This window comes from Mizuhopecten yessoensis, unplaced genomic scaffold, assembly GCF_002113885.1.
Source record: "Mizuhopecten yessoensis strain PY_sf001 unplaced genomic scaffold, ASM211388v2 scaffold10747, whole genome shotgun sequence".
In the NCBI taxonomy this organism is placed as follows: Eukaryota; Metazoa; Mollusca; class Bivalvia; order Pectinida; family Pectinidae; genus Mizuhopecten; species Mizuhopecten yessoensis.
In genome coordinates this window covers 93,998-118,689 of record NW_018408701.1, presented here as the reverse complement: position 1 = coordinate 118,689, position 24,692 = coordinate 93,998, and the positions used below count along the sequence as shown (strand labels likewise).

The 24,692-nt window shown below is 36.1% G+C and overlaps 1 protein-coding gene across 2 annotated transcripts; it reads left to right on the top strand.

The window, feature by feature from the left end:
- The first annotated feature begins 1,558 nt into the window (after window positions 1-1,558).
- On the top strand, window positions 1,559-24,387 carry LOC110462104 (RNA pseudouridylate synthase domain-containing protein 2-like). 2 transcript variants are annotated; one of them, XM_021515938.1, is made up of 11 exons: window positions 1,559-1,702; window positions 6,990-7,117; window positions 11,658-11,758; window positions 12,065-12,231; window positions 16,866-17,007; window positions 18,165-18,301; window positions 19,303-19,356; window positions 22,269-22,360; window positions 22,483-22,744; window positions 22,775-23,106; window positions 23,873-24,387. In XM_021515938.1, exons 1-11 carry the CDS (start codon window positions 1,579-1,581, stop codon window positions 23,939-23,941), a joined length of 1,608 nt encoding a protein of 535 aa, XP_021371613.1. In that variant the 5' UTR covers window positions 1,559-1,578; the 3' UTR covers window positions 23,942-24,387. The 2 variants fall into 2 exon arrangements, with proteins under 2 accessions (XP_021371613.1, XP_021371612.1); XM_021515937.1 differs by having other exon boundaries at window positions 22,483-23,106.
- The last annotated feature ends 305 nt before the right edge of the window (window positions 24,388-24,692 follow it).

The following is a 24,692-nucleotide window of genomic DNA, read 5'->3' as shown; positions in this document are numbered from 1 at the left end:
CTGCCTCCTTTATTACAATAGACTTAAAATCACTATAATACTGAGTATCCATAACTACAATCATACTACCTTTGTCTGCCTTTTTTATTGTGTCACCTGCGAAAAGCTGGTGACACATAGGTATTGCTATGTCAGTGTCGGCGGTGTCCGCACAAAGTTTTTCGTAAGATAACTTGAGTTTCCTTGGGCCGATCAAACTCAAACTTCATGCAGTGCTTCCTTAGCAAAAGTGCCTGCTTGGGATTGCTTTTCAGATCCAAAGGTCAAAGGTCACTGTTACTCTAAATAGAAAATCTGTTTTCGTGCGATAACTTGAGTTTCCTTGGGCCGATCAAACTTAAACTTCATGCAGTGCTTCCTTACCAAAAGTGCTTGCTTGGGATTGCTTTTCAGGTCCGAAGGTCAAAGGTCAAGGTCACTTTGAAGCATCCTTGGGTGAAGGGGAACCGATTTTGTATAAACGATGGGTCTGGCACCCCAGGGGCCTGAGGGGCGGGGCCCAATAGGGGAAACATATCTAATTATTCTTTAAAATCCTTCTTCTTCTGTAGGTATGAAAAGATTTGGTCCATATTTGGTGTGCAGCATCCTTGGGTAAAGGGGAACCAATTTTGTATAAATAGTGGGTCTGGCCTCGCTGGGTCCTGAGGACGGGGCCCAATAGGGGAAATAGAGCTAAAAACCTTTATAATCCTAACTCTACCATAGGGATTAAGGGATATCCTAATTTAGTCTGGAGCATCCTTGGGCAAAAGGGACTCAATTTCGTATAATCAGCGAGTGTGACCACCTGGGGGCAGAAGGGAGGGGCCCAATAAGGGAAACATAGCAAATTCTTCAAAATCCTTATACTTCTGTAGGAACGACAGGATTTTGTCCAAATTTGGTATGAAGCACCCTTGGGTGAAGGGGAACTAATTTTGTATATCGGTGTGTCTGACCCCCATGGAGGCAGAGAGGTGGGGCCCAATAGGGGAAATAGAGGTAAAACCTTTTAAATCCTTCTTCTACCCTAGGGTTAAAGTGATTTTATCCTAATTTAGTCTGGAGCATCCTTGGGCCAAGGGGACTCAGTTTTGTATAAGCAGTGGGTGTGGTCTCCCAGGGGACAGAAGGGCGGGGCCCAATTGGAGAAATAGAGGTGAAACCTTTAGAATCCTTCTTCGACCATCAGGATTAAGGGATTTTATCCTAATTATTGGGCCAAGGGGGCTCTGTTTGAAGTTTGTTCTCGCTATATCTCAAGTACTGGATGGATCTTTCTGAAATTTCATATGTACTTACAGTACCTACCATAGAGTACTATATCTTTACTTCATACCAATTATTTTAAACATATTCAGGTGAGCGATACAGGCCCTCTGGTCCTCTTGTTCAAATCTTCCATTTAATATTGTGCAACAAAATGACCTCCAATAATGAAGAGCTTTAAACCTGCTACACTGGTTTTACAAGACCATTGATCAGAAACTGCAGGCAGACAGAACAGGAGCAACAACTCTTACAAAGCACCTGGCAAAGTTGTGACAAGTTCCTTAAAATACCAGTACTGTATATTATAATGATGTTTACTTCCAGATGCAAAGAAAGGAAATCATGAAGGCAAAAAGGAAAGAATTAAGAAAGCAAAGCCTGACAAGGAATAGAGATCCTGGATTTTCCACAGACTACTTTGGATTAACGGACTATTATTATGAAAATGGTATGAGCACAAATGATTTGATAAGTATATATTCATGAATTCAGTGAGATCTTGGCAATTTTCTTCTAATTATATATGTTTTTTTTCAAGAACCAGACATAACTAAATTACATACTGGTTTACATTGCAAAAAAAACCCCACTTAAACACTGCCTACTATGAGATTGGGGATGGGGAGGGGGTTGGAGAGTGAGAGAAGGTAAGTAGAAGGGGTTGGAGAGTGAGAGAAGGTAAGTAGAGGGGGTTGGAGTGTGAGAGAAGGTAAGTAGAGGGGGTTGGAGAGTGAGAGAAGGTAAGAAGAGGGGGTTGTAGAGTGTGGGAAGGTAAGTAGAAGGAGTTGGATAGTGAGAGAAGGTAAGTAGAGAGGGTTGGAGAGTGAGAGAAGGTAAGTAGAGGGGGTTGAAGAGTGAGAGAAGGTAAGAAGAGGGGGTTGTAGAGTGAGAGAAGGTAAGTAGAAGGGGTTGGATAGTGAGAGAAGGTAAGTAGAGAGGGTTGGAGAGTGAGAGAAGGTAAGTAGAGAGGGTTGGAGAGTGAGAACAGGTAAGAAGCAAGGGGTTGGAGAGTGAGAGAAGGTAAGTAGAGAGGGTTGGAGAGTGAGAAAAGGTAAGTTGAGAGGGTTGGAGAGTGAGAGAAGGTAAGTAGAGAGGGTTGGCGAGTGAGATAAGGTAAGTAGAAGGGGTTGGATAGGGAGAGAAGGTAAGAAGAAGGGGTTGGAGAGTGAGAGAAGGTAAGTAGAAGGGGTTGGAGAGTGAGAGAAGGTAAGTATAGAGGGTTGGAGAGTGAGAGAAGGTAAGTAGTTCTGATTGATCTGGTGATAAATAGGAAAGTTTCATAAATTATTAGGTACACGCATAAATGACAATTTCCCCAACATACAGAGAAAAATTCCCTGTAAACAGAAGTATTTACCAGAAGTATTTACAAAGGCCTGGGTTTAAATTAATAATTGATTATTCATATATACTGTATATTTCACCTGTACTACTGATGACGTCACAATCAGATGACAGCGTTTTTTATAATGATGCCAGAAATGAAAATACATTGAAACTTTATTTGACTGGCTGGCAAATACAAACTTGACATCAGAAAGTGACACCACCTCAAGAACATAAGATCTGGTGTCCATGCTTGCCCTGAATCTTTGCGATAATCTGATATACCCACATTATAACAATACTTTTTCTGCTTGCGTTATGTCTAGAAATTGTACTATGTTTAGTGTTGCATTTGCAATGTCCATGTTTTACCAAACTTTTGCTTAAGTGGTGGGAGAACAGACCTATGGGTTTCAATAGGATTTCAGGTTGTGTATCCAACACAAAGGAGGCGGTTAATTTCAGTATATTTCATAATACCTCATTAACTAAATCTCTTATTATCCCCTGCGAAACACGTTTGCGGGGGATATTAAATTGGGCTCCGTGTGTGCATCTATGCGTGGGTTTTTTCCAGACCAGAGCTTTGAAACTGTTCAAGATAACTACTCAAAACTGTGAACATTTATCAAGCTAGTTCTCTAGTAGTGCCTTTTGCTATGGAGAGGTTCCCCATTTAAATAATTTTCTGTTACCATGAAACAGATAGGCCAAATTACAGATTTCAGTTGTTTGTATGACTCCGAACCGTTCAAGATAACTACCTGAAACTTTGTATAACTATCAAGCTAGCATTCTGGTAGTGCCTTTTGCTATGGAGGAGTTCTCACATTTAAAAAAAATGGTTACCATGGAAACAGCTAGATAAGCAAAACTACAAATTTTGATGTTTCCGGAGTAAAATGTCAAAACCTTTCAAGACAACTACATGTACCTGAAACTTTGTCCACTTATCATCCTATCACTCTAGTTAGGCCAAATTACAAATTTCACGGTTTCCAGAGCATGGCAACAAAATTGTTCAAGAACTGCTTGAAACTAAATTGTACACTTTATAAAAGCTAGCACTCTCTTGGTGCATTTTGCTACAGGAGGAGTTCTCATTTTGGATATTTATTTTTCCTTTTTCTGTTGCCATGGAAAAAGGCAAAATATGAAATTTGAGGTTTCTGAAGCATGATCTCAAAACTATTAAAAATAACAAATTGAAATTTAAGTTGTACACTTATCAACCTAATACTCTATTGAAGCCGTTTGTATTCAAGATGTATACAGGAAGTTTTGTACACTTATGAAGCTAGTACTCTTATCAAGCCTTTTTTGATCGGGAAGTCATCAGTGTTTTGTAAAAGATGATCTGCATCAAAATATCAGTATTAGTGGTGGAATGGAGTTAATACCATTATTCATTACTTGCATCAGATTGGCAGGCAGAGGAAAACAAATACCTACATGGAATATATGTTATTATTTGGAAGGAATTTAAATGATGATGTACCCGGTATATTTAACGTTATGTACAAACTATACAAACAAATACCAATATTACACATGCTATACAAACAAATATCATTATTACACATGCTATACAAACAAATATCAATATTACACATGCTATACAAACAAATATCAATATTACACATGCTATACAAACAAATATCTATATTACACATGCTATACAAACAAATATTATTTTTTCATATTATTCCTGACAAGAGATTAGTCAAAACCGATATTGACTTGGAGCGCATGATTTTTGTTGAAGGACTGGATGTTTCTAAAAATAAAATTATGACGTGTCTCCAAACGATGCACCGTCCCACTGCCGAAGCTTTTTCGTTGGATTTTTTCCAGATTGCTAACATAACTGTTTTGTAAAATAATAAATCAATTGTAGCCTTTGGCTGAGGTCGATACCTGTATTTATCGACCCGAGAAAAGATATATTGACCTCGGACTGTGTCCTCGGTCAATTTGTGTCCTCGGTCAATATATCTTTTCTCTGGTCGATAAATACAGGTATCGACCTCAGCCAAAGGCTATAATTGAATAATATTACACATGCTATACAAAGAAATATCAATATTACACATGCTATATAAACAAATAACAACATTACACATGCTATACAAACAAATATTATTTTTTCATATTATTCCCGACAAGAGATTGGCCAGGAGAGCATAACGTGTCCACCGATAAAAACCGATATTGACTTGGAGCGCGTGATTTTTGTTGAAGGACTGGGAGTTTCTAAAAATAAAATTATGACGTGTCTCCAAACGATGCACTGTCCCACTTCCGAAGCTTGTTCGTTGGATTTTTTCCAGATTGCTAACATAACTGTTTTGTAAAATAATAAATCAATTATAGCCTTTGGCTGAGGTCGATACCTGTATTTATCGACCCGAGAAAAGATATATTGACCTCGGACTGCATCCTCGGTCAATATATCTTTTCTCGGGTCGATAATTAGAGATTATCATATGACCATTTTGATATCACACCCCGTATCAGCTTGAGAGTCCTGATATCAGCCAGAGGGCCGAAGGCCAGAGGGCTGATATCAGGACTCGAGGGCTGATATGGGGTGTGATATCAAAATGGTCATATCATAAACTTTTTATCATATGTTGTTTTCCTTTAAAATAAACAAAACATACATAAACAAGTCATTTCTTTATTTTATTAATACTGATATTCATAAAAATGATAACAAAAACAATGATGTATATAAACAAAACAGTAACAACTATCATAAAAAGTCAACATTTAGAAATTCCTAAATTCCTACAAAATAACATGGTTATTAATAGTTTTTAACAATATAACACAATGGATCTGGTTGGAATTCAATTTAATCACTGTCTGAAACGATCATCAACACAATACAATTTTCAGTATCCATTGGGCATTCCTCACTTAATGATTACAGTAATACTAATTAGAACCAACAGCTACCAAGCTTATAGAACTATTTATTATTCATTTGAATACTGTACCTACCTAAACCAAGCGCCCCTTTTTCATACAGAATTGACACTTCTTCCTTATTTAGTATATAAGCAGCATTTGGGCAGTTTCCTTTGCCTTGAGTCTTCAAATTCTTCATTTTGGCACTTAGCACATCACGAGAATGTTTGAATTTAATATCGGTCAAAATATTGACGTTGTAGTATTTCTCCTGTAGGTAACGGTTACAGTAAGGCTGGATTGTAAACACCTCGGCCTTTATGGTTCGTACTCATATTTATCGTTTTTTCTGACGTTCATGAAGATCCTGGTCATGTAATCCGCCAACTTTCTCTATCTTACACAACCAGTAGCGATAGATTCTATTATTCTCCCACACCTGACAGATTTATCTCCCGTTTTGCCGGTGCTAGATTTATCGATGAAATTGTCCACTCATTTTGAGACATCAGATAATCCGTGAAAATTTTGATGTCAGATTGCGTTTTTCTCGCAGTATTCTTGTTCCTCATGAAAGATGAGGAAATGTATCCTTGTTCCTCCTTGTTCCATGAAAGCATTATTAAATCACCCCCTGCATCCATAACACGTTTTGTCTCCTTTTCCAGGATTAATTCATCTAGTTCAACAATCCTTCCTGCCAATTCCTCTAAAATCTCCTCGCCAGTACTAGCTATAGTTGCCATCGTTGTTTTTGTTTACGCAGACGACAGGTGTATCACTAATAAGCAAATCCAAATACGGAAGCGGCGCCATCCGGAAATTTGGGTGGGGCTTTGTAAATCAATCTTTAAATTATTTTCCATGAAACGGCATTTATTCCATGCCAACAATTCGTTTGTTTACATTAAAAGCAGACAACAATAAGCGGAAACGGCAAAATCCGGAAATTTAGGAGGGGGTGTGATATCACTTTTCTAGGGGGCGTGATATCACTTTCAAGGGGGTGTGATATCACTCCAAGGGGTGTGATACCACCCGGGCTGATATCAACTCGTGGAAATTTTAGACTTATTACACATACAAAAAGGGTGTTATTATTAGTTAACATATGATAAAAACAAATACCAATATTACACATGCTATACAAACAAATACCAATATTACACATGCTATACAATCATTCATAAATCAACAATAAGGTTTTAAACCAATTTACAATGAGTGGACAAGTATAACACCTAGAATATGTCCCATCCTATCCCTCCTCCACTTCTTCAACCTTTTTCTTTTCTCTTTGTCGTTTGTCATGTCAATTAGAATGAATGTATTTGTATGTATAGCTATTCTTAACGTAATATCAATAATAATTGTATATTGTATTGTCCCGATCGGGAGACGGCCTTGTATAAGTTGTCAATATGACTGATCCCTTTGATTATTTTTTCAAAAAGATATGTTTGAATGAATATTGTTTAAACTTTTTGTTGATACAGGTTTAAGAAAAGTGTACCCCTACTACTTCAAGTTTGAGTCATATGTCAAAAGACGGTGGTTAGGCAAGTCTGTGATTCAAATTCTAAAAGAATTTCAGGTGAACACTGAGGACAAAAATAAAACCATGGTATGTAATGATGTATTGTACATAGTATGTATTGATGTATTGTACATGGTATATATGGTATATATTGATGTATTGTACATGGTATGTAGTGATGTATTGTACATGGTATGTAGTGATGTATTTTACATGGTATGTAGTGATGAATTGTAAATGGTATGTAGTTATGTATTGTACATGGTATATATATATATATGTAGTGATGTATTGTACATGGTATGTAGTGAAGTATTGTACATGGTATGTAGTGATGTATTGTACATGGTATGTATTGATGTATTGTACATGGTATGTAGTGATGTTTTGTACATACCATGTACAATACATCACTACATATCATCTACAATACATCACTACAATCCATGTACAATACATCACTACATACCATGAACAATACTTCACTACATACCATGTACAATACTTCACTACATGCCATGTACAATACATCACTACATATATATATACCATGTACAATACATCACTACATACTATGTACGATACTTCACTACATACCATGTACAATACATCACTATATACCATGTACAATACATCACTACATACTATGTACGATACTTCACTACATACCATGTACAATACATCAATATATACCATATATTGATGTATTGTACATGGTATGTAGTGATGTATTGTACATGGTATGTAGTGATGTTTTGTACATGGTATGTAGTGATGTATGGTAAATGGTATGTAGTGATGTATTGTACATGGTATATATATATTTAGTGATGTATTGTACATGGTATGTAGTGATGTATTGTACATGGTATGTACAATACATCACTACATGGTATGTAGTGATGTATGGCAAATGGTATGTAGTGATGTATTGTGCATAGAATGTAGTGATGTATTGTACATAGAATGTAGTGATGTATTGTACATGGTGTGTAGTGATGTTTTGTACATGGTATGTAGTGATGTATGGTAAATGGTATGTAATGATGTATTGTACATGGTATATATATATGTAGTGATGTATTGTACATGGTATGTAGTGATGTATTATACATGGTATGTAGTGAAGTATTGTACATGGTATGTATTGATGTATTGTACATGGTATATATATATGTAGTGATGTATTGTACATGGTATGTAGTGATGTATTGTAAATGGTATATAGTGATGTATTGTAGTGAAGTATTGTACATGTGGTATGTAGTGATGTATTGTAAATGGTATATAGTGATGTATTGTACATTGTATGTAGTGAAGTATTGTACGTGGTATATATATATGTAGTGAAATATTGTAAATGGTATGTCGTGATGTATTGTACATGGTATATAGTGATGTATTGTAGTGAAGTATTGTACATGTGGTATGTAGTGATGTATTGTAAATGGTATGTAGTGATGTATTGTAAATGGTATGTAGTGATGTATTGTAAATGGTATGTAGTGATGTACTGTAAATGATATATATATGTAGTGATGTATTGTACATGGTATGTAGTGATGTATCGTACATGGTATATAGTGATGTATTGTACATGGTATGTAGTGAAGTATTGTACATGGTATGTTGTGAAGTATTGTACATGGTATGCAGTGAAGTATTGTACATGGTATGTAGTGATGTATTGTACATGGTATATATATATGTAGTGATGTATTGTACATGGGATGTAGTGATGTATTGTACATGGTATGTAGTGATGTATCGTACATGGTATATAGTGATGTATTGAACATGGTATGTAGTGAAGTATTGTACATGGTATATATATATGTAGTGATGTATTGTACATGGGATGTAGTGATGTATTGTACATGGTATGTAGTGAGGTATTGTACATGGTATGTAGTGATGTATTGTAAATGGTATGTAGTGATGTATTGTACATGGTATGTATTGATGTATTGTTTATAGTATGTAGTGAAGTATTGTAAATGGTATGTAGTGATGTATTGTACATGGTATGTAGTGATGTATTGTTTATAGTATGTAGTGAAGTATTGTACATGGTATGTAGTGATGTATTGTACATGGTATGTAGTGATGTATTGTACATGGTATGTAGTGATGTATTGTACATGGTATGTAGTGATGTATTGTACATGGTATGTAGTGATGTATTGTAAATGGTATGTAGTGAAGTATTGTACATGGTATGTAGTGATGTACTGTACATGGTATGGAGTGATGTATTATAAATGGTATATAGTGATGTATTGTACATGGTATGTAGTGATGTACTGTACAATACTTCACTACATATATATACCATGTACAATACATCAATAACAATACATCACTATATACCATTTATAATACATCACTCCATCCCATGTACAGTACATCACTACATACCATGTAGTGATGTATTGTAAATGGGATGTAGTGATGTATTGTACATAGTATGTATTGATGTATTGTAAATGGTATGTAGTGATGTATTGTATATATATATGTACAATACATCACTACATATATATGTAGTGATGTATTGTACATACCATTTACAATACTTCCCTACATATATATATGCCATGTACAATACATCACTACATTCCATGTATATATACCATGTACAATACTTCACTACATATATATATACCATGTACACTACATCACTACATACCATGTAGTGATGTATTGTACATAGTCTGTAGTGATGTATTGTACATGGCATATATATATGTAGGGAAGTATTGTAAATGGTATGTAGTGATGCATTTTACATGGTATGTAGTGATGTATGGTCCATGGTATATATATATGTAGTGAAATATTGTAAATGGTATGTCGTGATGTATTGTACATGGTATGGAGTGATGTATTGTAAATGGTATGGAGTGATGTATTGTAAATGGTATGTAGTGATGTATTGTACATAGTATGTAGTGATGTATTGTACATGGTATATATATATGTAGTGAAGTATTGTAAATGGTATGTAGTGATGTATTGTACATGGTATGTAGTGATGTATTGTACATGGTATGTAGTGAAGTATTGTACATGGTATGTAGTGAAATATTGTACATGGTATGTAGTGATGAATTGTACATGGTATGTAGTGATGTATTGTACATGGTATGTAGTGATGTATTGTAAATGGTATGTACTGATGTATTGTACATGGTATGTAGTGATGTATTGTACATGTTATGTAGTGATGTATATATTTGGTATGTAGTGAGTCATGAGTAAAATCTTTACATTTTCAACTTCTTCTCAAGAACCAGCTGATGGAATTTTTTCAAACTTGGTCAGAATCATCCTTGGAAGATGAGGCTACGAAAGTGTAAAATTGGGATTCCTACCCAAACCCCAGGGGCCAGGTCAATCCATTCAGCCTTTGGGAGGGGGTAACATTTACTATTGTTTATATAGGGAAATAAAACTTTTGGGTATATTTTGTCAATTTTCAGCAGGAAATTATTCAAACTTCGTTGGAATGATTATGATGCCAGATGGCAATGAGATGGTATGAGAACATGAGATCCTGTACCATCCCAAGGTCTGGAGGAGTGGAAAATGGTTAAAAGTTAAAAAATATCTTCTTCATCAGACTCAGATGTTTTACAAACAAACACTCTTCATTGATAGAACGGTCCTTAGATGCATTATCTAAATTGTAAATTTCGTTATCTCCCTGCAGGTCATCTGCTCTCCTTTGTGGAGAGGGTAAAATTTACTATATACTTCGAGGATTGAACCCCGGCCGCCTGCATGGAAGGCCGGCGTGTTAACCACTCGGCCAATCCACCAATGAATGACCTCGGCATATGTTTAAAACATTTAAACAACTTCTTCTCAATAACCGAAAGGCCCCAGCTGGCTGATGATATTCGGCCAGTAACATGCTCAGATAGGAAATTTTGAAGTCTGCTCCTATGATTGACCTTCACCAATATTCAAATTCAAGGTCATAGGGGTCAAATGTATGTGTTGAAAACTTTCAAACAACTTCTTTTGAATAACCAAAAAGCATAGGGTGGTGATATTTTGCCAGTAGCATGCTTAGATGATGAACTATCAATTTGTTCATGTAGATGATCTTGACCCCCAGATTGCAAGACGGTCATGATCAGTTATAGAATGGTAACCGGTTCGACAGGTAATGCACTTTTTATTCCCAGCGAGACCCATACTGCTTACTAGGCATGGGCAAACTAAAATGTCGGCACTTCTTTAGAAACAATAGCCGGAAAAGATAGTCATTGGGTAAGATCTCAAAACCAGGAAAAAAACTAGATTTTTTTTTTTTTAAATCTCAATTGAAAGCTTTTTAACTTGCAATATCAGTTTTAAGGTTACAAGTGAGAGATTGATACCAGGTCAGCGATGCAGATCTATTGAGCCTCTTGTTTTTTACTAGAAATGGAGTGCTAGTCAAAAATGCTGCTTTTGGCAGAGACCATTATGGCATTACAATAGAACATTATAAAGAGGAACATGGAGCAACTCCTTCTGAAGATAATAATATTTTGTCAATATATTGTACATGTAACCAAATCTGGCCCTGATCAATTTAGTGTACTAATACAGAAATTCAATTTACTGTTATGTTTAGGAAGACATACTGAAAGACGGAGACGTAACACTAAATGGGGAAGCAGTCACCACAGATAAGATGTTGAAGGATGGTGATCACTTAGCACACAGAGTACACAGGTGACCCTCCACTACGTCATATACTGCAACAGTTGCTAATACATGTAGCTACAGGATAATAAGCCTATTGAAAATTGTTCCAGGTTTCTTATCCAAAGGCCTGAATACAAATCAAAATGAAACTTAATTTGAACAACAATGAGGTTAAAAATGTTCAGATGATGAAAACTATCAGTTCTACATTTTCAGAGTTTATGAAAGTTGAATTTTAAACATTTTGTTGTGGTTCTCTTAATCATTTGAACTTCTATGTTAGCTGATGTTTGTCACAGTTTTGCCATATCCCCATCTCTAATATTTCGGCAGACATGAGAATCCTGTGATTGGGACACCGCTGGAGGTTTTGGTAGACGATAAGGACGTAATCGTAATCAACAAGCCTTCTTCCATCCCTTCCCACCCCTGTGGCAGATACCGCTTCAACTCCATCCCATTCATCATCGGCAAAGATCTCGGCTACACTAACCTGCGCTGTAAGTTCTACAGTAATCAAGTATCAACATTCTGTACAATGTTCTGAACAGCATCTCAAATGTCAGTTCCAATTATTAAAGAAATTTAAGTAAACAAGCTTTTGGGCAGTAAAATCATAGAAATACAACAGGTTCGCATTAAATTGGGACATTCCATAAGTGATATTTCACCATTTCCTTATTAAAAATTTCAGACGGAATAATTAAGTTGTACAACATGTCTGTGATCGCAACTGCTCAACATAGCTTTAGTTGTACTGTATGTCTGTGGATACCACTGCTGCACATAACTATAGTTGTACTGTATGTCTGTGTCCAACACTGCTGGACATAACTATATAGTTGTACTGTATGTCTGTGACTACCACTGCTATGTATAACTATAGTTGTACTGTGTGTCTGTAGCTACCACTGCTATGTATAACTATAGTTGTACTGTATGTCTGTAGCTACCACTGCTATGTATAACTATAGTTGTACTGTATGTCTGTAGCTACCACTGCTATGTATAACTATAGTTGTACTGTATGTCTGTAGCTACCACTGCTATGTATAACTATAGTTGTACTGTATGTCTGTAGCTACCACTGCTATGTATAACTATAGTTGTACTGTATGTCTGTAGCTACCACTGCTATGTATAACTATAGTTGTACTGTATGTCTGTAGCTACCACTGCTATGTATAACTATAGTTGTACTGTATGTCTGTAGCTACCACTGCTATGTATAACTATAGTTGTACTGTATGTCTGTAGCTACCACTGCTATGTATAACTATAGTTGTACTGTATGTCTGTAGCTACCACTGCTATGTATAACTATAGTTGTACTGTATGTCTGTAGCTACCACTGCTATGTATAACTATAGTTGTACTGTATGTCTGTAGCTACCACTGCTATGTATAACTATAGTTGTACTGTATGTCTGTAGCTACCACTGCTATGTATAACTATAGTTGTACTGTATGTCTGTAGCTACCACTGCTATGTATAACTATAGTTGTACTGTATGTCTGTAGCTACCACTGCTATGTATAACTATAGTTGTACTGTATGTCTGTAGCTACCACTGCTATGTATAACTATAGTTGTACTGTATGTCTGTAGCTACCACTGCTATGTATAACTATAGTTGTACTGTATGTCTGTAGCTACCACTGCTATGTATAACTATAGTTGTACTGTATGTCTGTAGCTACCACTGCTATGTATAACTATAGTTGTACTGTATGTCTGTAGCTACCACTGCTATGTATAACTATAGTTGTACTGTATGTCTGTAGCTACCACTGCTATGTATAACTATAGTTGTACTGTATGTCTGTAGCTACCACTGCTATGTATAACTATAGTTGTACTGTATGTCTGTAGCTACCACTGCTATGTATAACTATAGTTGTACTGTATGTCTGTAGCTACCACTGCTATGTATAACTATAGTTGTACTGTATGTCTGTAGCTACCACTGCTATGTATAACTATAGTTGTACTGTATGTCTGTAGCTACCACTGCTATGTATAACTATAGTTGTACTGTATGTCTGTAGCTACCACTGCTATGTATAACTATAGTTGTACTGTATGTCTGTAGCTACCACTGCTATGTATAACTATAGTTGTACTGTATGTCTGTAGCTACCACTGCTATGTATAACTATAGTTGTACTGTATGTCTGTAGCTACCACTGCTATGTATAACTATAGTTGTACTGTATGTCTGTAGCTACCACTGCTATGTATAACTATAGTTGTACTGTATGTCTGTAGCTACCACTGCTATGTATAACTATAGTTGTACTGTATGTCTGTAGCTACCACTGCTATGTATAACTATAGTTGTACTGTATGTCTGTAGCTACCACTGCTATGTATAACTATAGTTGTACTGTATGTCTGTAGCTACCACTGCTATGTATAACTATAGTTGTACTGTATGTCTGTAGCTACCACTGCTATGTATAACTATAGTTGTACTGTATGTCTGTAGCTACCACTGCTATGTATAACTATAGTTGTACTGTATGTCTGTAGCTACCACTGCTATGTATAACTATAGTTGTACTGTATGTCTGTAGCTACCACTGCTATGTATAACTATAGTTGTACTGTATGTCTGTAGCTACCACTGCTATGTATAACTATAGTTGTACTGTATGTCTGTAGCTACCACTGCTATGTATAACTATAGTTGTACTGTATGTCTGTAGCTACCACTGCTATGTATAACTATAGTTGTACTGTATGTCTGTAGCTACCACTGCTATGTATAACTATAGTTGTACTGTATGTCTGTAGCTACCACTGCTATGTATAACTATAGTTGTACTGTATGTCTGTAGCTACCACTGCTATGTATAACTATAGTTGTACTGTATGTCTGTAGCTACCACTGCTATGTATAACTATAGTTGTACTGTATGTCTGTAGCTACCACTGCTATGTATAACTATAGTTGTACTGTATGTCTGTAGCTACCACTGCTATGTATAACTATAGTTGTACTGTATGTCTGTAGCTACCACTGCTATGTATAACTATAGTTGTACTGTATGTCTGTAGCTACCACTGCTATGTATAACTATAGTTGTACTGTATGTCTGTAGCTACCACTGCTATGTATAACTATAGTTGTACTGTATGTCTGTAGCTACCACTGCTATGTATAACTATAGTTGTACTGTATGTCTGTAGCTACCACTGCTATGTATAACTATAGTTGTACTGTATGTCTGTAGCTACCACTGCTATGTATAACTATAGTTGTACTGTATGTCTGTAGCTACCACTGCTATGTATAACTATAGTTGTACTGTATGTCTGTAGCTACCACTGCTATGTATAACTATAGTTGTACTGTATGTCTGTAGCTACCACTGCTATGTATAACTATAGTTGTACTGTATGTCTGTAGCTACCACTGCTATGTATAACTATAGTTGTACTGTATGTCTGTAGCTACCACTGCTATGTATAACTATAGTTGTACTGTATGTCTGTAGCTACCACTGCTATGTATAACTATAGTTGTACTGTATGTCTGTAGCTACCACTGCTATGTATAACTATAGTTGTACTGTATGTCTGTAGCTACCACTGCTATGTATAACTATAGTTGTACTGTATGTCTGTAGCTACCACTGCTATGTATAACTATAGTTGTACTGTATGTCTGTAGCTACCACTGCTATGTATAACTATAGTTGTACTGTATGTCTGTAGCTACCACTGCTATGTATAACTATAGTTGTACTGTATGTCTGTAGCTACCACTGCTATGTATAACTATAGTTGTACTGTATGTCTGTAGCTACCACTGCTATGTATAACTATAGTTGTACTGTATGTCTGTAGCTACCACTGCTATGTATAACTATAGTTGTACTGTATGTCTGTAGCTACCACTGCTATGTATAACTATAGTTGTACTGTATGTCTGTAGCTACCACTGCTATGTATAACTATAGTTGTACTGTATGTCTGTAGCTACCACTGCTATGTATAACTATAGTTGTACTGTATGTCTGTAGCTACCACTGCTATGTATAACTATAGTTGTACTGTATGTCTGTAGCTACCACTGCTATGTATAACTATAGTTGTACTGTATGTCTGTAGCTACCACTGCTATGTATAACTATAGTTGTACTGTATGTCTGTAGCTACCACTGCTATGTATAACTATAGTTGTACTGTATGTCTGTAGCTACCACTGCTATGTATAACTATAGTTGTACTGTATGTCTGTAGCTACCACTGCTATGTATAACTATAGTTGTACTGTATGTCTGTAGCTACCACTGCTATGTATAACTATAGTTGTACTGTATGTCTGTAGCTACCACTGCTATGTATAACTATAGTTGTACTGTATGTCTGTAGCTACCACTGCTATGTATAACTATAGTTGTACTGTATGTCTGTAGCTACCACTGCTATGTATAACTATAGTTGTACTGTATGTCTGTAGCTACCACTGCTATGTATAACTATAGTTGTACTGTATGTCTGTAGCTACCACTGCTATGTATAACTATAGTTGTACTGTGTGTCTGTAGCTACCACTGCTATGTATAACTATAGTTGTACTGTGTGTCTGTAGCTACCACTGCTATGTATAACTATAGTTGTACTGTATGTCTCTGGCCAATACTTATGATATTTGTAGCTATAGCTTGATAATTGTGATTGATACTTGATACACAAAAAACTTGGTATTCTAGTATAAATATATTTACAGCAACTTGATTGCTCTTGAAAAATCAATAATCAAATTATTAGTTGATTTTTTCAATGATTTTAACAGTTTTGGTTATTCAGTGCTATTATGCGAAAAAGCAAGCTGTAATATGATACTGCTAATTACATCAGTTCATTATTATCTGTCAGTGGTCAAATGTTGTGTTGATGAAGATTTTATTTCAGAAAAGTAACAAAGCAGATAGAAAATATGTTGGAATGTGTCTGAATATGTTTTCACTATGTACAAAATAATTTTATTGTAGATTTTTGCAAGTTTACACAAATATAGATATTCAGTGATCAGATATTAATGTGAATCAAACAGTGAGGATTAACATATTACTGGTGAATTTTGTTGATTGTTGAAAGATTTGTTGACATTTGTGTCCTCAGCAATCTACCGTCTAGACAGACCTACCTCAGGACTCCTGATCCTGGCCAAGTCTGCGGAAAAAACTCGCGAGATGGAAGATGATATTCTCCAAAAGAGGGTGCAGAAGGAATATCTAGCTAGAGTTAAAGGGAGATTTCCAGAGTAAGTTACAGAGTCATGTTTAAACAGATTGATACAGGACAGTGTAATGTGACTATTGACCATATGATGGTCAATTGTAGTGTGAGCAACATATCGTAGTATAAAGTGATATCAGATATTTTTATCTGGAAAGCTTGATTCACTGTGCGGGGGATATTGTAGGATAAGATATGATTTTGGTCACAAGAATTCTTAAAATCCAAAAGGAAACAATAATAATACATGTTGGTTTTCACAATTTAAGACATGTTCTGTATTACATTGAGCCATCACTATTAATAATACAGATATTGAGGTCTATATGTATGTCTGATGTTACCACCGACCAATAATACCTGTGTTTTCTGTGGTGAAGTCTATATGTATGTCTGATGTTACCACTGACCATTTATACCTGTTTTCTGTGGTGAGGTCTATATGTATGTCTGATGTTACCACTGACCATTTATACCTGTGTTTTCTGTGGTGAGGTCTATATGTATGTCTGATGTTACCACCGACCAATAATACCTGTTTTCTGTGGTGACGTCTATATGGATGTCTGATGTTACCACCGACCAATAATACCTGTGTTTTCTGTGGTGAGGTATATATGTATGTCTGATGTTACCACTGACCATTTATACCTGTGTTTTCTGTGGTGAGGTCTATACGTATGTCTGATGTTACCACCGACCAATAATCCCTGTTTTCTGTGGTGACTTCTATATGGATGTCTGATGTTACCACCGACCAATAATACCTGTTTTCTGTGTTGACGTCTATATGGATGTCTGATGTTACCACCGACCATTAATACCTGTTTTCTGTGGTGAAGTCTATATGTATGTCTGATGTTACCACCGACCATGAATACCTGTGTTTTCTGTGGTGAGGTCTATACGTATGTCTGATGTTACCACCGACCAATAATACCTGAGTTTTCTGTGGTGAGGTCTATATGTATGTTTGATGTTACCACCGACCAATAATACCCGTTTTCTTTGGTGAGGTCTATATGTATGTCTGATGTTACCACTGACCATTAATACCTGTTTTCTGTGGTGAGGCTATATATATGTCTGATGTTACCACCGACCATTAATACCTGTTTTCTGTGGTGAGGTCTATATGTATGTCTGATGTTACTAATGACCGTGTATACCTGTGTTTTACAGGGGTGTTGTAGAGTGTAACCAGCCATTAGATGTTCTGTCCAATAAAGACAGCCTGTATGGTGTTGTACCAGGTGGTAAGAGCAGTAAGACCATGTTTGAATACATCAGCTACAATGGAACATCCAGTTTGATTAGGTGTAAGTTTTGAGTAGTGATAGATCTTATAATTCTATTGCAGGCTAGATAATCTGAATTTTCCTTATACAACACACAGGACATTTTTTGTTTACATTTTATTTATGTTAGGGATCAAATTAATATAGTTATGTGATGTAAATGCTTTTTAGGTCACCTGAGCTTTGCTCAAGTGACCTATTCCAATCACTTTCCGTCCGTCGTCGTCCGTCGTCCGTCGTGCTTTGTGCGTAAACTTTTAACATTATCAACTTCTTCTCAAGAACCAGTGGATGGAATTTTTTCAAACTTGGTCAGAATCATCCTTGGTAGATGAGGCTACCAAATTGTAAAATTGGGATTCCTACCCCAACCCTAGGGGCCAGGGCGGGGCCCAAAAGGGAAAATTAGCCAATATTTCAAAAATCTTCTTCTCCAGACTCAGAGGTATTACAGTCATTTTCTCTGCATGGATGGAAAGATCATCAGGGGCTTTATTTAAATTGTAAATTTCAGGACCCCCGAGCTATCCGTTCTCCCTTGGGGAGGGGGTAAAGTTTACTATAGTTTATATAGGGAAACAACACTTTTGGGTATATTTTGACAATTTTCTGTTGGAAATTATTTTTACTAGGTCAGAATCATCTTTGGTGGATGACGGTATCACATTGTAAACTTGGAATTCCTGCCCCATCCCCAGGGGTTAGAGCGGGGCCCCAAAGGGAACATTTACAAATATTTTAAAATTCTTATCCTTTGATGACATGACAAGTATTGTATTTCACTTAGTTTACATGCTGATTTCCACATCACATCTAAACAATAAAATAAAGCTACCAGTACCTATGATATAACTCAGGTGACCACTAAGGCCTTTGGGCCTCTTGTTAAAGTTAAGAGATAAATAAGATGAAGTTATCATTTGAGATTTATAAACTCTCCGCTTCTGAAGTAGAGGGATCAGAATAGTTTATCTCATGTCAGGCCTACTTATATATTATGTTGTCTGTTATATTTATTTCAGGTTTGCCACAGTCTGGCAGGACCCATCAGATCAGACTTCACCTACAGTTCCTAGGTAGGACACAGGTTTCACTTTACAACATTTACAAGTATTACTAGCACATAGTATTTTATCCCTAGCTATTAATCCTGAATCAGTGACATCAGATAAAATTTCACCATTGAACCAGTTAGTCAATCTTTCGGTCTTATCTTCTTGTCAAAACCATAACTTCTGGTTGCCTGAAGATTGTCCTTGAAATTTCATAGATGAATGTAGCTGTGTGATGTACCAGTCTCATGGCCCTATGCCATAGGGTCAAGGTCAGGTCAAGGTCACATTACAGGTTTAAATTGGTTTAAAAGGTCAAATCATTCTTATTCCTGTCCAGGCTATAATTATTTCTGAAATCTGAACACTTTTATAAAAGACAATATATCATGACTAGATGATGAGTAGAATACCACACCAATGTCAGTACCTGAAAGGTAAGGGTCATATAATTAAGTCCCTCAAACGAACTGGGGGACTTATTGGTTTTACTCCGTTTCTTATTATTAAGTCCCCCAAACGAAGTGGGGGACTTATTGGTTTTATTATGGTTTAATAAGTATTATTAAACTTTGTTTATAAACAATTGTGTCTGCAATACTTAAGTTCATAGTCATTCATTCTACTTAGTCGTTTACATATGTGTATGTATCCATTGCCCACACTCACAGTCAACTACATGAACTATGACCTCTATCTGGGTCTGTCATTATGCATACTAATTAGTGCAATTAGTAAAATATCAAAGTTACATTAGGGGTGAAAGGTAAAATATCAAAGTCACATAAGGGCTGACGGGTAAAATGTCAGTCACATTAGGGGTGAAAGGTAAAATGTCAGTCACATTAGGGGTGAAAGGTAAAATGTCAGTCACATTAGCGGTGAAAGGTAAAATGTCAGTCACATAAGGGGTGATGGGTAAAATGTCAGTCACATAAGGGGAGAAAGGTAAAATGTCCAATTCACATTAGCGGTGAAAGGTAAAATATCAATCACATAAGGGGAGAAAGGTAAAATGTCCAATTCACTTTAGGGGTGAAAGGTAAAATGTCAGTCACATCAGGGGTGACGGGTAAAATGTCAGTCACATTAGGGGTGAAAGGTAAAATATCAAAGTCACATTAGGGGTGAAAGGTAAAATGTCAAAGTTACATTAGGGGAGAAAGGTAAAATGTCAGTCACATTAGGGGTGAAAGGTAAAATGTCAGTCACATTAGCGATGAAAGGTAAAATGTCAGTCACATAAGGGGTGACGGGTAAAATGTCAGTCACATAAGGGGAGAAAGGTAAAATGTCCAATTCACTTTAGGGGTGAAAGGTAAAATGTCAGTCACATTAGGGGTGAAAGGTAAATGTCAGTCACATTAGGGGTGAAAGGTAAATGTCAGTCACATTAGGGGTGAAAGGTAAATGTCAGTCACATTAGGGGTGAAAGGTAAATGTCAGTCACATTAGGGGTGAAAGGTAAAATATCAAAGTCACATTAGGGGTGAAAGGTAAAATGTCAGTCACATTAGGGGTGAAAGTCAAATGTCAAAGTTACATTAGGGGAGAAAGGTAAAATGTCCAATTCACATTAGGGCCGAAAGGTAAAATATAAAAGTTACATTAGGGGTGAAAGGTATAATGTCAAAGTTACATTAGGTGTGAAAGGTAAAATATCAAAGTTACATTAGGGGTGAAAGGTAAAATATCAAAGTTACATTAGGTGTGAAATGTCAAATGTCAAAGTCACATTAGGTGTGAAATGTCAAATGTCAAAGTCACATTAGGTGTGATATGTCAAATGTCAAAGTTACATTAGAGGTGGAAGTTAAAATATCAAAGTTACATTAGAGGTGGAAGTTAAAATATCAAAGTTACATTAGTTGTGAAATGTCAAATGTCAAAGTTACATTAGAGGTGAAAGGTAAAATATCAAAGTCACATAAGGGCTGACGGGTAAAATGTCAGTCACATTAGGGGTGAAAGGTAAAATGTCAGTCACATAAGGGGAGAAATGAAGTGAAACGTATTTTATCACCTAATGTACTTTGTTATCCAGTGAAAATACCCATGTCATATATTTTGCACATTTACCCATGTAATGTGACCCATCAGCCCTGTGATTGGTTGTAAGTTTTAATTGTTTCAATTGTGACATCACGCCTAGGACAAGTACCTGACGTCACAGAATTACGCACTGGAGTCAAAATGGTGTTTTTTTACATTTCAAGGTTGCATGAAAATTGTCATTTAACATGAATAAATGCCACAAATCTTGATTATGTGATAAAAAGGATCTTCATGGTTTTTATTTCATATGAAGTTTTTAGACTTGTTTCATAAATCTCATATGAAATGGAAACTTGTGTAAGATCCTATATGTATTACTTGTACTATTGGTCATTCTGGTTTTCATATAATAATCTTGTCTGGGATGTAACTTTTCAGATATATTTATGAAGTCTGAAGTACACCTTCATCATCCTGAATAAATATTCATAAAATATTTCAAGAAGTCATGTAAATCAGAGAGGGACCATTTGTTGTTAATATTCTTGACATCGTCACATTTTTTCAGTTCACAGAAATATATATCAAATGTTGTGATACAGATTCTGTTTGTCCCTAGATGAACATCTGTGTATGATAAAATGATGGGACACAGATTCTGTTTGTCCCTAGACGAACATCTGTGTATGATGAAATGATGGGACACAGATTCTGTTTGTCCCTAGACGAACATCTGTGTATGATGAAATGATGGGATACAGATTCTGTTTGTCCCTAGACGAACATCTGTGTATGATAAAATGATGGGACACAGATTCTGTTTGTCCCTAAATGAACATCTGTGTATGATAAAATGATGGGATACAGATTCTGTTTGTTCCTAGATGAACATCTGTGTCTGATAAAATGATGGGATACAGATTCTGTTTGTCCCTTTACAGGATTCCCTATAAAGAATGATCCCTTGTATAATGAAAGCTGCTTTGGTCCAAGTAACGCCAAAGGTGGCGTTATAGAAAAATCCATAACAGAGGTAAGTGTTTATGTTTGTAAATAAAGAAATTAAAGTTTGTAACAAAAGATGCCCATTGTTATATTCAAATTGCTAAATCATGAAATGTGTGTTTCAGTTAGAATGCTTATTTTCTATTACAGATCGTAAAATCTTTTAGAGAAAACCACAACGTTGGCTTATGGGTTGATGGAGATAACCCATTGTTTCAAAAATGTCTAGAAGAGGAAGAAGCTGCTAAGGTGATTCAAAATCAAGAACGTCCTTCTAGTCAAATGGAGGCTTCTAGTTCTAATCAAAGAGAGGAGCTTTCCAATTCAAATCTGTATGTGAAAAAAAAATCTGATTCTAATCTGCATGAAAAAGAAGCTTCTGGTTCAAATCTGTGTGAGGAGGAAGCTTCAGGTTCAAATCTGTGTGAGAAGGAAGCTTCAGGTTCAAATCTGTGTGAGAAGGAAGCTTCAGGTTCAAATCTGTGTGAGAAGGAGGCTTCTGACTCATCTGTTCCTCATAGGACTTCATTGTCTGGCGAGGAACCTGAAGCTAAACGATCAAGAATTGCTGACAGCATCTCTGGTGATGATACATCAACAGTCTCGGTGACTTTAGAGCAGCAAAAACAACCTACGCCTATGTGGACAACTGGACGACCAGAGTTTGACTCTCAGAAATGGATACCTGATGCAAAGTGTTTTTTCTGTAAGAAGAGATTCAAGGACCCAACACCATCAGACATGATCATGTATCTACATGCTCTCAAGTACAAGGTGATTATATATTATCTAAGCATTGAATTGCTGATAGATGGAAGTCATACACCATATAAATGTATTCTTGAAGTGATTTGATGTAATTTATTTGGCACTCAGTACGGCCTAGAATCTGAATGCTGTTCAATACTTAAACATATTGATTTGAACGGATGTTAAAGATTAAAGATTTGACAAAATTAAATGTGTGACACTCAAACTTTAAAGCTGCCTTGTCCTTCCCTTGACGAGGGAGACTTGTCATGTTTAAGTCTCATAAACCAGCAAACTTCATAATTTTCCCCTTGTTGTTTTTGCAAAGATTGAATATTTCAGCATAATTTTATCTGAAAACTGCAATTTCCTTCCAGAGTACTAACTTGCCATGTGACTCGTTGGCATATTTACCCTTTACTGTTTTTATCAATTCACAACAACTGATTCCTCATAACACTAAAGAGACCTCAGAGTGAGGCATACTGTAGAGGCTATTCAACTCACTGTAAATTACAACTTCCTGTTGTATATGGTAAAATAGATATTGCATCCAGGAATTAATACGGAAATTTGATCAGTTTATTGCTGCAAGTATTTTTCAAAATATTCCCGAAAGTCCCTGAAAAATGTACAATAAATGGTTGTGACTGAGGACTGATTGTGAATTGTTCCCATATACTGTGCACACTCCTTTTTGATATAATCAATTTTCCTTTAAAAAGGTGTGCACTTTATGCAAATATTTAAGGTTGTCAAAAATATCTTTGTATCTAACTTTTGGTTACAGGGGCCAAATTGGGAGTATGAGACACCACTACCTGACTGGGCGAGAGATGATTGGATAGAACCATTGTAACGGACAATGCAGTGTTCTATATAAGTAAATGTTTTTTGACTGAGCTGAATGGGCATTCAGCCTACTTCAACATCATCTGTACGAGACTTGTGCGTGGACATAGCACCATTTCACCCACGATAAAGGTCATTTAGACACACATGGACACAAAGTGGTCGTCTGTTGGTGACACAGAGACCTGGTAGACCTGTAAGTGGTTGTCTGTTGGTGACACAGAGACCTGGTAGATGTCTGTATACACTTGCACCAACATAAGAAACACACAATTTGAATAACAATCTTTATTTGATAACACATCACTAGTCATGTAATAAGAAGAAGAACACATATATCGGTGCCAATATGCAATGGTGAACAAAGAATATTATTCATCTTGATCAAAACCTTGATTATTAGCCTGTGTGTGAAATGTTCAGTATGAATAAAGCCATGACGTTATACCTTTATTGATGTTGCTTTAAAATATTTGTTTAGTTCACTTATAATTGTAGCACTACAATTTTGTTATGCACATCTCAACATAAATGCTGACATCGTATTTCTAGGCCATTTCATATTGTGAGGTACATCAGCTAAAATGTGCATTTTAAAGGCCAACAGGTATAACATGAAACGGTCTATTCCTTATATATATTGCAGTCAGATCAAATATTCCAGGATTGTGAACGAGTCCTAGACTTTTAAATTTCAAAAGTAAAGCTTTCTTTTGATAGATGTATAAAATGTGACAAGGTCTGAGATTTGTTACATA